The sequence below is a fragment of the Rhynchophorus ferrugineus genome, unplaced genomic scaffold (genome assembly GCF_030347505.1).
Source record: "Rhynchophorus ferrugineus isolate W39M unplaced genomic scaffold, kcgeb_rfMv2 rfM3, whole genome shotgun sequence".
NCBI lineage: Eukaryota > Metazoa > Arthropoda > Insecta > Coleoptera > Curculionidae > Rhynchophorus > Rhynchophorus ferrugineus.
The window spans coordinates 12,835,735-12,850,968 of NW_027472582.1; the positions used below are offsets into that span (position 1 = coordinate 12,835,735).

The window sequence follows — 15,234 nt, forward strand, 5'->3', positions numbered from 1 at the left end:
TCACGGTATTGTGAGGAAGCCGTTGAGAAAATATCTAGAAACATGTCAAAATAATGTTCTTATCTTCAAAATTGTTTATTATATTATTCTCAAATGGTATATTTCAATTTGTGTAGTACTCATCTATAATTATCATTAATAATTAAATTTTAAAGAAGTATAAATTACAAAATTAGTTTACACAATACTGTATGATACAATACAATACTGTAAAACTTTCTGGCCAAAGTTGTATAATACTGAATAGTCTTAACATAAAAGAAAGTGCTGAGTACTTCCTAACTATCCAAACTCAACTTGCAACTAAATAGACCCAATAAATCTGCAATCTTATCAACCCCACTTGTCTGAACTTTATTTAGGTACCAGTTTGCCTTTTCGTGTTACTCGTTTTTTCAACAAATAATCCAATTAGTTGTTACACCTTCTAGCTCGTTTAATTTCAATTTGCATTAATGCTGCAAATGTATTACTATGTTTACTTTATTACGAAAATGTGTTTATATCAGTGACGTATAACTTTATCAGCACTATTTTTATATAAATGTTTTCGTAATGCCTACTCATTTAAAAAAAAACTCAATTAATTTAAAGCATTTCCCTTGTTAGTTCATTATTTTTATCTTTATGCTTCTAGCAACACTTGAGCAATGTCGATAGTTTAAAGGACGAACTCGGACTTGTCTCAGAGAAAAACAAAGAACTGGAAAAGAGACTGCGTGGAGCAGCCGAAGAGAGAGATAACTTAGCTAGCGCCTTAGAAGAAGCCTCCGACAGAATTCTGATGTTAGAACGGCACGCCAGAGAACAGGACATGAGGTAAGCAGCGAATAATTTAACCGCTTAATAAAATAAAACAAAATAATTTCGCGATTTTAGATACCAACAGAGTATCAAGGAATACAGCTTACCACAAGAAAAGCTTTCTATCGAAGAACGACTCAACGGTAAGTGCCAATTGTAACATTATATTTTCTAATAAACAAAGAATAACTAATGGGTTAATAATAGTTGTACAGGCATGTATTTCACTTTCTCGTCACAATTACTCAACCTATAATCGCATGTTTTATCTATCTGAAGCAATGACTTTAAAAAGGTTTAAGAAATGCTTTGTTCATCGATAGGATTCAACATTCTTAATACATATTTTCTTCTAAAATGTTTAAAATTTTTATTTTAATCAAGGCTATTAAAAATGTATATTACAAGCTTTATCTACTAATTGTATTTAATGAAAATATTAGATTAGATAATAGATTTTAAATGAATAATTTGTTATAATTGCAATTGTTTTTGTTGGTAAATTGATGCAGTCACATAACGTTTCATAATTTCATTTTTTTAGTATTGTAGGTCAATTTTCTCGCTTTAGTATCACTGATTGAAATTAACCAACTAAATATAACTTTGAATTTTCTTCCCTCTTCAATAACTTTATGATTTTTTCACTGTAATTTAGCTTTTAACATTTTAATTGTATTGCTACTGCTATTTCGGATTTGTTTTAAACATTCTAAAATAGTTCAAATTTATATAAAAATAAAAAATGTGGTCCAATTGTCACTTAAGATTATATGTGTGGTACAGCAGTTACCGGGCGCTTTCGCCAAAATCGTGAAATTTAAATAAAATTTTTTACTGTTTGTACCGTTATTCCAATTTAATTTAATTTTAAGTTGAAGGAAAGAACTACTTTGTCCAATATTCATTTAAAAACCTAAGAAATATTTATTATTATCTGAATTATAATAAACATATAGGGTACGCTTTTTTATCAAAACTAAAAACCAATGTTTTTAAGTTAAAGAAAACAATAACTTCAGCTAACATTCATTTAAAACTCTCGGTAATATTTATCATCTGAATTAAAATAAACATATTTTGTTAAAATTAAAAGCAACATCTTTTTAGTGTACTTAAATTAAAAATAACATTATGTTTGTTATAAAAGAGCATAATATGTTTAAATATTTAAATATATGTTCCAATAATATGGTAAGATACATTTTTAATTGTCATTTGGCTATTCTATGTTCAGCACATTACATTCTACTATATAATTGATTTCGGCTAATGTGAATAAAGTTACTAACGCCACCTGTAACTAACACCAAACCCTTTGACCTTAAGGTGACCACCGATCGCTTCTCGCAGAAATGGATATCTCGGAACCGACCCTAAGTCAGGAATGTATGTCAGTATATAGACAGTTGAGGTCTCTGGTCCAGCAATTAAAATCGCATCAGGACGATGATAGCGGTCTTCATTCTGATTGTTCGTCAGCATCGATGGAAGACGCTAGCCGATTTTCTCCGGGGCTATTAAGTGAGGTAATATTGATCAAACTTCCACATCCAATTACATTTTTCAATAATAATTTGTTGATTTATTCAGATTGCCCAAGAACTGGTGAGTTTAGTACTGGACACTGACGTGGTTAGGGTTTTAGAGCGGTTAGAACAGGCCAGACGAGAAATTCAAGAACGAGATGAAGAATTACAGAAGAGGATGGAAAGGATAGTCGAACTAAGTAGTAAGGTAATGAATTTCAATTTGCAAAATAACAGACTTCTGTATTACAACGTATTGATGTTCGTTCAGACATCCGTATGTGAAGTGGAGTTACAAGCAGCCCTTGAAGAACGAGATAGAGCGCGAAATGATGCCAACGACACATCTTTAGCTCACGACGAGGTCGTCGCCAAAGCTCGAGAAGATCGAGACTTAGCCGTGCAAAGACGTACTAAAGTTGAAGTCGAATTAGCGAAAACCAGAGTCGACTTGATGCAGGCCAACAGCCAGTTACTGGAAGTCATTCAACAGAAAGTCGAGATGAGTCAACAATTAGAACAGTGGCAGGTATGTAATAAGAAAATAAAATAAAATAAGGTTATTAAATTATGTTATTAATCATTTTGTATAGATGGATATGCATGAGCTCCTAGAAGAACAACTGAAAAATAAATTATCCAGCCATGAGACACAAAGGAAAAGCCCCGAGACAGTCCCAATACCCCCACCAAGAAGAAGACTGTTTAATTTCTTTCTACATCGATAGCATTTAACTTTCCAAAATGATAGAGTAAATAAACGTTACCAAGATTAAATAAATTAATCTTACATTTTCGACCTGAGTGGCTACAAGTAATTTTAGAACGCTTTTTTGTTCTGTTCGTCCGAATATGTTCTTGTAATTTACATTTAATGTTGTAATACAATGCGAAACGAATATACCTGTATTATTTTTATATATGTAAAAAATATGAACAAAAATATCTTATTTAAAGCTTAACTAAACTGTGATTTTTTAATTAATAACAATTGGATTTTTGTACTTAATTTTAAAATGTTCTGGATCTTCGATCCCAATTTAAGTAACTTATTTAATGTTATGTATCGCATATTTTATTTAGGTGTAGACTTATTTTTAGTTTTTAGCAAAAGAGAGTATTGTGCAATTATATTAACACTGTTTATAATTTATAAATTTTTATGTGTATAAGTCAAGCCACCTTAGAAGCAACTCTATCCGTCCAAAAATTAAGTCAGAGCAAAAATCAAAATCGAGCATTTTAATTGATAAATAATAAACCAACTTTAATTGTAATGTGTAAAAATAAAGAATATTTTATCAAGGAAAATTTGTTTATATTTATACTTATCCTTAAATAAAGCAAAGCTTATGGGGAATATATTTAAAATTCGTTGTATATGCTGCTATTTGACGCCACAATCAATCATTTGTTAGTTCATTTGTTCCAGTAGGATTTAAAATTTAAAACATTTTTACCAAAATCCGTTTTTAACAGGATTTTTATTGACGTTTTAACAATATAGAAATAATCCCCAAAAATATCAGAGTTACAGGCTAATGAAATACGGACTAAAATAAAGATGCAACCCGCTAGACATGCCAACTCTTGTGTTATAAAACAAACAAAAAAAATATTGAGTAATCAGGATCTGATTATGGTCCGGAATTTTGAAAGGTTTTTTTCTAATACCAAATTTCAGATTAAAGCACAGGACCAAATTTTTATTTTAATAAATAGTGTTTAAATTTGAAATAATGTTTCAGACAATGTAATGGTACTTAATACTCGAAAAAATGAAAGTTATGGATTGATAATCTTTACCCGTCGAGTGTCTCTAGATGATTTCACAATTCGTAAAATACCAAACATATGAAGCCTGTTCTGATCATTCCGGCGGTTGGAAACGGATTAACGAGAACACTATTAACAAATAAAATAAAGTGACATTCAAGGGTTATTCGATTAACAAAATTAGATTTGACTGAAATCAAATTGAAGATGTTACCTCATCTGACTTCTGGTTCTTTTGTTTTTGACTATCCACAAAATTATAAGTTTGAATTTTTTAACATGTATTTATTTATTAACATTTCAAAAATAAGTCATCAGACCAAAATTTTAATGAAGTGTCAACATCTGTTGTCCAAATCATAAGACACATATTGAAAAAAAAATTGTCAACGGCTTCCACTATAGGCTTATTCGAAATCAAAACACCAAATCGCATTTTAATAGCTGTGGGCTATCAAAGAAACCAGATTAATTCCAAGATATTGGAAAAGAAATTAAATAAAAATTAATTCTTAAATATCGCGATTTTCTCCCTTATTTCGTTACAAAGAAAGTTAAATATACATGCTCAACTAGTGTGTCGAAAAATGTCATGAATGTCAGTTATAAAAGCGTACTTTTAAGAAAGACTTATTGAAAAATGTATTTTTTCTATGACAATGATAATTTAAACTATGACAAATTTACTTGTCATTAATCCAGTATATAGACCATCCCTTTTTTTCCTATTGGTAGTCCTTCAAACCTGTGTGTGCGTGTATGTTCTAACTCTGTCTTCAGTACATTGCCGTCTTTCAGTCCTATTCCATTGTATTTCTAATTAATTGCCCATAACCACTGGCCTTTCAGTTTATTAATTTTTAGGAATACATTTATGCAAAAACAAAAAGTTTTAAAAAATGAAAATGACTAAATGTCATTGAGAAATTCAAGTGAAGGTTTACGAGTGACAGATGAGCTTTGTGATGTGCAAATTGATCAGTCTATAGAAATAACTTAATTACTAACGACCCCATCGACTTCGCACGGGTAATAGGCCATGTCTTTAGTAAGGCATCGTATCAGCTTTTTGCGAGTAATACGTGGATTAAGTTCAAATGTAACATATTCTTATCCTTAAAAGATTGATATATGGCAAAGCAAGCTAGTATTAATTTAAAAAAAAACTTCTAGAAAAAGTTCAAACTAAAACTTATTCATTTTAATCTAAATTCAAACATATCCAAGTTTTTTGAAAATGTTCATTCACATTTTGTGTAGGTTCTGTTGCATACGGTATGTGCCAAGTCTTCCCAGATTTTTGAGCAACTGGACTATATTGTGGAGGTATTCTGAAATTGATCAATATGAATAATTAACAGAAATGTATAATTCATTGACATTTACCTAAATATGGGTTTGTTTGCTGAATTAACAGTTAAAAGTTGATACTGTCTCTGTGACAACCATCTTTCAAATAACATTTTATATTTTCTTTCTTTTAGTAAAAACTTATGACCCCTCATTAAGTCTTTACTGACTAAAATCGTATCGGGGCCTGAATTTAATGTACAATAAAGTAAGTAAGGATCATCCTAAAATATATTCAATCATATAACATAAGAGTTTCAATTTCAAATTGAGTTTTATAAAATGTTTATTACTTGAGATATATCTTTGGTTAAAAAAACTGTAGCATTATCGTTAATATAATTCCAAGTGTTTCTAGGCCATCTTGCCATATGGAACCTTCCTAGTAATAAAATCGACTTGTTCCTTTCTACAAAATATTTTATCACTGATGCTACCTGTTAAAACAGAAGTATTATTATAACTATGACAATGGCATTCAAATAAAAAACAACTTGCCTGATTTGAGTAGACTTTTGATCCTTTATTTAATCCACTAGAATAAGCAATGTTTAATCCATCTAGTGCTACATCAAACTTGGACATTCCTTTAATAAACTCTTTAAAATGCTCCATTTCTGTAGCATCTGATTTTCTGAAAATGTCCTTGCCTATTATAGCTTTTTCTAAAAATACCTTTTTCAAATCAGAAAATTCTTCATTGGTCAATTCAAATTTGCTTAAATTATTTTTACAGCAGCTACATCTCCCTGAAAAATTTACCTATACAGAAATAAAATTATAGACAAAATTAAAGGATGTCTACCAATTCAAATAATTTGTTTGATTAATATTTGTATCAGATAGACATCCTTTTCATAACTTACAGTTGATGTTGAACTTCGATTATTTCCGAAACTAATTAATTCTTTTACTACATTGTATGGCCAAAAGAGAGAATTTTCTTTCATGAATTGAAATAATTTTTCTAAAGCTTCTTTTATTTTATTTTTGCATTTTAAATTTTTAACCATTATTAAATAAGAATCATACAAAATACTTGTCGGATTCCTGTTGTCCTGTAACATTTGTATAAATAATTCCCACGCTAATTCTTCATGATTGTTTAAAAATGCAGCTGAAACAACATAACTGTATGCTTGCGCAGAAGGAACAGTTGTTAATTTAATTTCCTAAAAAATATAAAATAGACATTTGTTTATCAAATATGAAATGAATGTTTTACTTTTAATAATTCAATAGTGCCTTTCCATTTTTCAGTAAGAGATAGAGCACATACAATAGATTCTAATGATATTGAATCTAAAACTGGAAACGATTTACAAATACCATCACATACTTCCAAAATCCTTTCCTGTCTCTCTGAGGGAACATCTTCAGTTTTTTCAGAATAGAAAGATTTGAGATATAATCCTGTTGTGGCTAAATTCGGTTTTTTATTTTCTTGTAAATATGTAAAATAGCTATCCGCATGGTGATTACTAAAAGTACATTACATACATTAATGAAACTTCCGTAATGTAAATAAATAAAAAATACTTATTTATGGCGCATTTCATAATGACAGCATCTATATTAGCCAGATTATATTTTTTTGAATGATTTGATTGATGGTTTAACACAAATTCCTGCACTTTAGACCAATCATTTGGTTTATCAATAGTTATTACTTTTAAGGCTTCTGAAACTAAATCAACTTTTTTTTCTGCATAGTCCCTAAAGGCATCTTTTTTTGCACCCCAAACTGATTTAGAGTAATTAACATTCTGTTTTATTAACTTGAATAAAACATTAATTTTATGGCGACCACCGTTACTGTACATTTTGTTTATAAGTATATAGGTTATAACTAAATCTGCTTCTTTAAGGTAGGAAAGCAGATATATCGTTATTTTCAGAAAGAACTATCGATATTTTGTGATGATATATCTATGTTATTCTAGCCGATATTTTTCAATATTTTTTCAGAATAAATTCAATCATTCAGAAACTTTAATATCTATCTATTCTAATTTTTTCTATGTTTAATATTGGTACTTAACTTTAAAGGTATATGATATATTTTTTGAAAAATTTTCGATATTTTTTTCAGCCGATATTTTTCGAATTTTTTTAAAAGAAATTAAAGATATTTCTTAAACATTATATAAAGCAATATAAAATTGGTGCTTCATTTTAAAGGTTTAGTGAATTTAGTACTTAATTTTAAAAAAATCATTAAAATTATTGCTGTTATTGCAAAAGAATTACTAAAAAATAAACTCACTATAGATCCGCAAACTTGAGAGTTAACATAGGACTGGGTGCTGCCGTATGGGGACAAAAGTTATGACTGTAGCAACAGATGAGGTCGTTTCAGCCTGGAAAAAGGGGAGGTTAGCGATGACACAGTGCTAAGCTCCCTTAGAGCTTTTAGACCGGCTCGCGAACAAGTGCGTTTTCACAAGAACTTGAGCTGAATTCTTGTTTGTGGAAGGATTCAGATACGAAGTGCATGATTTCTGGAGTGTCAGTTTCCCTGTGAATTTGGATATTTCTGACAAACCATGGAACGTTTAAAACTCCCCTGAGGAGCTTATTTTGGAAAACTTGAGGCCATTTCAGCTGGTTGGGTGTAACAAACTTGAAGTAAACATTAGATTCGTAGAGGAGTACGAATCGAATTAATATCTTTTATATTATAATATAATATTAATATATAAGCCAGATTTGCTATCTCCGAACCTTTCTCGATTGCTTTTTGGAATTGGGAATGCCAACCGAACCATTGGTCGAAGTGGAGACTTAGGTACGTGACGTTATCCAGCCATGGAATTGTTGCGGTGTCGATTTTAAGTGGGATACGCGCAGTGCGTAACGCTTCTTATCGAAAATGATGGTCTAGGTTTTCAGGGGGTTAATTTGCAAACTCCAGAATTTGAACCACTTGACCGCATGATCGAGCTGCTTCTGTAAACGTTATTGAATAGTTTCCTCGAGCCTGGAGTCCGTGAAGAAAGCAATGTCGCCAGCGTAAAACGACGTCAATGTGCTTTTTCTCGACAGATCCGAAATAAAAAGGTAAAATAAGGCCCAGGTCAGAGGAAGACCTTGAGCTACGCCGATTCGATTCGACGACGACGCGACGATTTGTTTTCGATTGGAAAGTATTTTCCTGATCTTGACCTGGAAAGATTTTTCTGATAGATAGAACTTGATGATAGCGGTTAGGTCTTCTGGGAAGCCTAACCGTACGCATATTGTGATCAAATCGTCATGCCGGACCTTGACAAAATCTTTCCTTAGGTCAGGAGTACTGCTCCAAGCTTTTTACGTTGGTCAAGAACGTGATGGATGTGTGAGGCCAGACGGGTGACCTGACCTGGGCAGATGAATGGTGAGCGCGAAAGCCGAATTGTTCGTCAGGAATGATGTTGTTTTCCTTAGTGAAGGAGTTGAGAGCGTAGAATATTGCCCTCTCGGCAAGATTTGAAATGGCACTGAGAATGCTGATGGGCCTGTAGTCAGATAGAGATGATTTTGTTCCTTTCTTGGAATAACCGCTATTTGTGCGTGTTTCCAAGACGCCGGGAAATATTGCAGCCTCATGATGGAGTTAATGATGTTTGCCGATTCCGCCAGCTGCTTATGCAGGAGCTTTTTTAATTGCATAATGTTTTTCATTTTAATTTTCATAATTAAATTTTTTAATATTTCAGGAGTGAGTTTCCCTAATTTGGATGATTTGACTTATACACCTTATATACGGGTTATTGTTGTCCCAAATTGGTTGGCTATTACTCAAAAAATAAAAATTTTTGATTTTTACAGAATAATGAATTATTAGCTGGCGAAATTCCTGGACAGCAGCTGTCACTTGATGAGTCAGTAGTATTACGGTGTGGACGTTTGTTGTTTCGACAGTATATAAAAACACTGACAGCCAAATGGAGTTATAATTAAAAGTTTAGTATATACTGGAGCTTTAGATGAAGTTGAAGGAAAAGGGCATACCACAAAAGTTGTTCTAAAACTTTTAGAGAATTATTTAGATAATGGACATTCCATCTACTTGGACCACTTTTACAATTCTTTCGATCTGACGGATAAGCTTACTAAACGCAGTACTTATTATACTGGAACTCAAAACGGAAAAACAATCCCAAAGACCTTGACCAAAATATTAAAAAAAGGGAGAAACAGCTGCTGCCTACTCTATATAATATGCTAGTTGGGAAATGGAAGGACAAAAGGGATGTTCTGTCTATCTCTAACGAACACCCAAATGGCATGGTTGAAATTTTGGATAGAAGGAATTGTCCAAAGCCCAAACCTTGTCCAGTTGTAAACTACAAGTACATTGGTGGTGTAGACCATTAGGACCAGATGATGTCATACTATCCACGTGACAGAGAAACCCAAAGATGGTACAAAAGCCTGGGATTCATTTTATAAAATTAATGCTATTAGATTCATTTCTTTTATACAAAAATTATTCGTGAAAAAACATTTCCTTATATAATTATAGAATTTCTATACTAGAAAAACTTTTGTGTGTAGAAGCACCATAAACAGTTAGGGATAACCAACTAAATTATTTTCAATTTATTTCTTGCTGCCTTAAATTGATAGTACACTTACCAAAATAATTTATTCATTTAGGATAAATCTTTGTTTTATAAATTTAGATGGATATATTGTTTATTATTATATTAAATTTATTTTTACCATTTCATCATATCTTATTATTCTAAATTAAAGCCTCAATTCAAAAAAACAGCATGTAGCCACTCATTACCTCACAGTCAAATTGTTAAAGACCTATTAAAATAATAGCCAATATGACAATTTTAAAGAAATTTAACATACGTAGACCACATTATTTTATCAAAGGAACTATCATATCATATTAATTAAATCTTGATTATTAGGTCAATAATAAAACAACTTTGTTGTTAAAATTTATTTAGTCTTATAAAAACTACTCAACATCTTCATCTTCATCATCTTCTTGGTTGTTGATCTGGAAGTATCTCAATTCGTAAGCTTCTTTTCCATGAGCGACAACTCTCAACCAATCTCTAAGGTTGTTTTTCTTCAGGTATTTCTTGGTAAGGTACTTAAGGTACCTGTAACAATAAATATATATTTAATCACTTATTACAATGCAATGATAAATCTTCATCATTAATTGGTCTGATTGTTGCTAGCCATTGTATTGTACTAGATATTGCCTTTTCTAGCAAACATAGCGAGGCGAAGCAATAATATTGCAGTATAAAAACGCCACATACAATTAGAATATACATTGTGTGGAGCTGGTACTGCATATCAATTTATGTTGATCAAATATAAATTATAGAGGGGTACACACCTTTTTGAAAAGGGAATATCTGAATTTAAAACAATTGTGTTTTTTTCCCTTCCTAAAGTAACAGCATGCTGACCAGACTTGCCAGCATTGAAATTGTTTGTCTTTCCATTGATCTTAATTCTGGCTTTTAAATATTGTTCCTGCAATTTTTAATGACATTAACTATTCATTACTAATAATATAAAATGACTTACAAAGTTTGAAACGTCCAAAATGCTATCTTCCACGGGGTGGCTGCAATCAATTACAAACCTAAGGGTAACCTTCTTTTTCTTAATGCCTTTACCTCTTAATTGTTGTTTTTTGGGGGCCGTTTTTAGGCTAGCTTTGCCTGCAGCTACAGTTGGCTTAGTCTGGAATCAACAACAAAATTAGTTGTCTTTCAGCCAGACTAATTTTTTTCACAGGTGACCACATATTCGAAGTAATCACCATCTGAAGATAAAATATATTAAGGATCTAAAAAATGTTTGTATACACTGATAGGAGATATCGTTAAACAACTAAAATATATTAAAGAGCTCGTTAAATGTTAGAGATGACTGCAATATTTAAGGAATTTAATGGGTTGAAGTAGATCACTTACAGGAGCCATGTTGAACAAACACCGTCACAAAATGAAAAGGACGTGCTTTTCAGAATTCTCTTGGCTTAATTTGTCATCAAATGTCCGAATGGGTGGGGGAAATTTGAAAATTTGTATTCTGTGGTAAGAAGATTTTTACTTCAATATATAGGCAACTGTTTTATCCTTTTTATAACTGGTTGCATAGATATTTCAATAATAATAAATAATACAATTTCTTTTCATTACTTATTTTCGTATCTCAGGTAACTGATAATTCTAATTAAAGTAGATTGTATTCTGCTGTAAAATTGAATTACCCAATTAATGCAGTTTAAATGCCTAAAATATATTTCTTAAAAAATTAACCAAAGGCACCACTAGCATCCTTTAGCATTAAATATTAAGATAGTCTAATACGGTGGTAAAATATGTTTTATAAATTATTTTGGAATGTAGGGAGTGAGTGTTCAACTTTATTTAAAGGTGATACGTAAAATTACAGGTTCTTTAGGGCCACTAGGTATTGTCAATCCTCCCCTCTCAATCAATCGACCGCCAGCGCGAACGCCTCTATCGACCATTGCGTCAACTACGCCGCGGCAATCCGGGGAGTTGAGATCAACTCTTTTATCGTTCATGACGTTTGGTAGTGTGCACTAAAATTTCGCGATAACTGAAGGATTTTTTTGAAAAAGTGAAGTTGACGGAATCGAAAAATTCAACAGACATGCTGCTAGTGCGGGTGTTTTGTGTTGTGTTGATCGGATATTGTGTGGCAGCACTGAAAAGTCAAGAATACAACTCAGGTAAGTCGGAGAAATTTTCACCTGTGCGTATACAAAACCAATAATTTTCGAGAGATAAATACACCGTCAGTGTAATCAGGCGGGTGATTGTTGTCGCTTGAATGTGTCTGACTTATTTGATACGTGTTTTACTGAAGATTGTATTAAGGACAAAAATACCAAAACAATTTAGAAATCCGGCAAAAATGTTTTAAATAACTACCTGCTTTTTTGCAAAATGGCGAGGTTGCTACTTTACATTATTTGTTTCTTTAATAAGCAAATCATGTCTTTATTTATGAGGATTCAGGTATTATAGGTAGAAATCGACCGGCTAAATAATTTGCAATCGATATTTCAAGGAAAACGGACTTAATATTCATATTGGGAATGTTAAAAATTGTACAGTGACATTCGTTTAAGGTGTAAAAGCATAATTAATGCAATTTGTATGTTTATAAGGTTTGCTTTTACATAATGATTGCAAATTACATTAAATTGATTTAATTATTGTTAAAAGTAAATGCGATATCAATTGTATATAATTGTATTATATTAAGATATTTTTTCTTATTAAATATACATTACTAATAATTTAATGAGATGTATATTTAGCTTTGTTTTTTTATGTTAAATATCGCTACAATAACTGAACTACTATATAATTACCTGTACATAAGCATTTTTGTTTGAACATCAACACCATTATTCTCACATTTTAGTTTATTCTATATACACAGTACATGTATCAGCTAATTTGAATTTCAATGAGCGATGAGTAAGCAGAAACCTAATTAATGCAAAAGCCTAATGACCATAAAATGAAATCTATGATAATTTGTTCCTTTGTTAATGTCAAATATATAATCGGTTATGTTAAAAAAATGTTGGCTATATCGAAACTGGTGGAATTACATTTTCCCATAAGTGGAATTTTAGATGCTTTTATTTCAAATATAGACATAAATCTGATACTTTTCGAATGTTATTTTTTGTTTACCGTTTAAATTTTTTTTATGCTTGTGTAGTATTTGTTTTCTATGGTTACTTGATTTATGTATAATGAACTATGCATATACTGCCTCTTCACCGTTCTTCAAACAATCAATTTGGAGAAGGTAAATATCTGGAGTATCTCCCGTTCCGGACTTTATACGCCGTTCCGCAAATGAACAGTCTTTATTTGCCCTCCCGACTTTATTAAAACCGCGGAACTTTTGATGAATACGGGGCCGGCGTCGAACAGAATAAAATAACTTTTCCGGGAGTTGAATGGCGCCGCCATTGCCGAATTGATTGCGGTTCTCGAATCGAAATACGATCGTTCTGCTCTTTCCCAGGTCGCACCGTGGACGATTTGTCTTCGGATTGGAACAACGGTAACGATCTCATATTTTATTTTTCTATTTGGACGAAAATACCGTGCTCGTTGGTCATATATCGGGGAATGTGGTCCGGAGCGTCGCTTTCGTCGGAATTTTTATATGAGCATATCTTCGGGTTTGATGACACTTTCTATATGTTTCGTCGAGAGAATGTACCGAGTATTATTGAAGTACTAGTGATCGCCCTGTGGTCGAAATTCGACCACAATTTATAAAATTAATCTTTATTATTTATATAATTTATAAATAAGTATATGTTTTTCCATAGGGACATTGCAGAAAGTACCCTTCAAGTACACATCTGTCATTTTCTCGAGAAAAATGTATTTTATTCAATTTTCTTACTTTACAAACGGTTATATATACTAGAGAGATAATTTTATTACTGCAAGTGGAACTGAAATGGTTAAAAATCAAATGTCAATATTAGTAATACTTGTTTTGACGATATTTTCAGTATATGATCAGATAAATATATATATATATATATATATATATATATATATATATATATATATATATATATATATATATATATATATATATATATATATATATATATATATATATATATATATATATATACATAACTTAAGAGGATCAAATAATAAATTGTTATACATACAAAAGTTGCATCGTTCTTTACTTAGTTATTCCACTATTCAAAGTTGATTAGAAGTTAGCGCTAATAAAATTTACAGAAAAATCTTAATACACTTTATAATTACCTCTAATACAATGATTGTAAGGATCATTTTTCTATGCCGTTCCGAGTTCACCGGATATCAAATTAATTGAAACTCTTAGAATGATTGATAATGGATTGAGAGAACACAGACTATGTTGGTTATTTCAGAATTTTCTTAATCTATATTAGGGTGAAATTTTCGCATGTATCGTGCTTTTCTTTCACAGCTACACATACCTTCCGATAAAACGGACACATTAATTTGTTGTACCTATAAATAATGTAAAATGTCACTTTATTTGATACTTTATACGTACTTTTCTTAATCGTTAAATCATCATAATTACTATAATAACTACTAATAGTTCCAAAACCGCTTAATATTAAATAAAGTAATTTAATAAGGTCTTCATTTTCCGTGTTAATATCGTTTCAAATACAAAACATAATGACTGTTTTTTTGATCGCTCTCTTTCGTCGCTTCTTGGTCTGTTAGTTTTAAGACATATGAAACATGGCCCGTGCGAAGCCGGGGCGGGTCGCTAGTATTTGATAAACAATTTTTCAAACATTTTTTGATACTGGAGTAGTTTATGAGCATTTAATGAGTCCATTGAATAAAATTTTGCAGAACATACAGGACACAACATTTATGAAGTTGATGGTTTGTTTTCCATTATCCTTTCCATTCTATAACACCCTACACTATCCGAATAAGCATAATTACAGTAAAACTGTAAATATAAGGTAGTTTTAATCTGACTGTTGTGCATGGGAGTGCATCTCTTGTAGTAACTTTTATGAAATATTTCATCCAGTTCAATCATTGCGCGCGCTGAGAACGCAACATTTTATTGGTTAGTTTAAGTTAGTTGATATATAATATATATAATATAGAATATATAAATATATAATATGATATATAATATAGAAATTTGTGGAGAAAATATTTTGTATTTAATGGTCTTTCATTTCACATGTCTACCCTGTGACGTC

At 31.2% G+C, this 15,234-nt stretch overlaps 4 protein-coding genes across 10 annotated transcripts in view; 2 read left to right on the plus strand and 2 right to left on the minus strand.

Moving 5' to 3' along the window:
• LOC143194279 (bicaudal D-related protein homolog) overlaps window positions 1-3,644 on the plus strand; it is a 160,785-nt gene extending 157,141 nt beyond the window's left edge. Inside the window, exons 5-10 of one of the 2 annotated variants that reach the window (XM_076400953.1) lie at window positions 638-819; window positions 880-947; window positions 2,134-2,333; window positions 2,398-2,541; window positions 2,605-2,862; window positions 2,927-3,644. In XM_076400953.1, coding sequence (XP_076257068.1) covers window positions 638-819; window positions 880-947; window positions 2,134-2,333; window positions 2,398-2,541; window positions 2,605-2,862; window positions 2,927-3,061 — 987 coding nt within the window. In that variant the 3' untranslated portion in view covers window positions 3,062-3,644. The remainder of the gene's footprint in view (window positions 1-637; window positions 820-879; window positions 948-2,133; window positions 2,334-2,397; window positions 2,542-2,604; window positions 2,863-2,926) is intronic. The other variant, XM_076400954.1, reaches the window with a different exon arrangement.
• Window positions 3,645-5,288: 1,644 nt separating this feature from the next.
• On the minus strand, window positions 5,289-8,155 carry mldr (mitochondrial ribonuclease P catalytic subunit). Of its 3 annotated transcripts, none has more exons than XM_076400952.1 (7): window positions 7,726-8,155; window positions 6,685-6,940; window positions 6,326-6,631; window positions 5,958-6,221; window positions 5,753-5,896; window positions 5,496-5,683; window positions 5,289-5,440 (listed from the first exon to the last, which is right to left on the minus strand). In XM_076400952.1, the coding sequence occupies exons 1-7, from the start codon at window positions 7,752-7,754 to the stop codon at window positions 5,311-5,313; spliced, it is 1,317 nt and encodes a 438-aa protein (XP_076257067.1). In that variant the 5' UTR covers window positions 7,755-8,155; the 3' UTR covers window positions 5,289-5,310. The 3 variants fall into 3 exon arrangements, with proteins under 3 accessions (XP_076257067.1, XP_076257065.1, XP_076257066.1); XM_076400950.1 differs by lacking the exon at window positions 7,726-8,155 and adding an exon at window positions 6,999-7,304; XM_076400951.1 differs by lacking the exon at window positions 7,726-8,155 and adding an exon at window positions 6,999-7,304 and having other exon boundaries at window positions 5,753-5,892; window positions 5,954-6,221.
• A 2,231-nt stretch (window positions 8,156-10,386) lies between these two features.
• LOC143194286 (large ribosomal subunit protein eL22) lies at window positions 10,387-11,532 on the minus strand. The gene is made up of 4 exons (XM_076400963.1): window positions 11,399-11,532; window positions 11,007-11,165; window positions 10,813-10,952; window positions 10,387-10,567 (listed from the first exon to the last, which is right to left on the minus strand). Exons 1-4 carry the CDS (start codon window positions 11,405-11,407, stop codon window positions 10,420-10,422), a joined length of 456 nt encoding a protein of 151 aa, XP_076257078.1. The 5' UTR covers window positions 11,408-11,532; the 3' UTR covers window positions 10,387-10,419.
• Window positions 11,533-11,636: 104 nt separating this feature from the next.
• The window catches only part of Cals (calsyntenin 1), a 521,064-nt gene continuing 517,466 nt past the window's right edge, over window positions 11,637-15,234 (plus strand). For 2 of the 4 annotated variants that reach the window (XM_076400943.1, XM_076400944.1), the window contains exon 1: window positions 11,941-12,186. In XM_076400943.1, coding sequence (XP_076257058.1) covers window positions 12,108-12,186 — 79 coding nt within the window. In that variant the 5' untranslated portion in view covers window positions 11,941-12,107. Of the gene's footprint in view, window positions 11,802-11,882; window positions 12,187-15,234 lie in introns of those variants that run through there. The other 2 variants (XM_076400947.1, XM_076400946.1) reach the window with 2 other exon arrangements.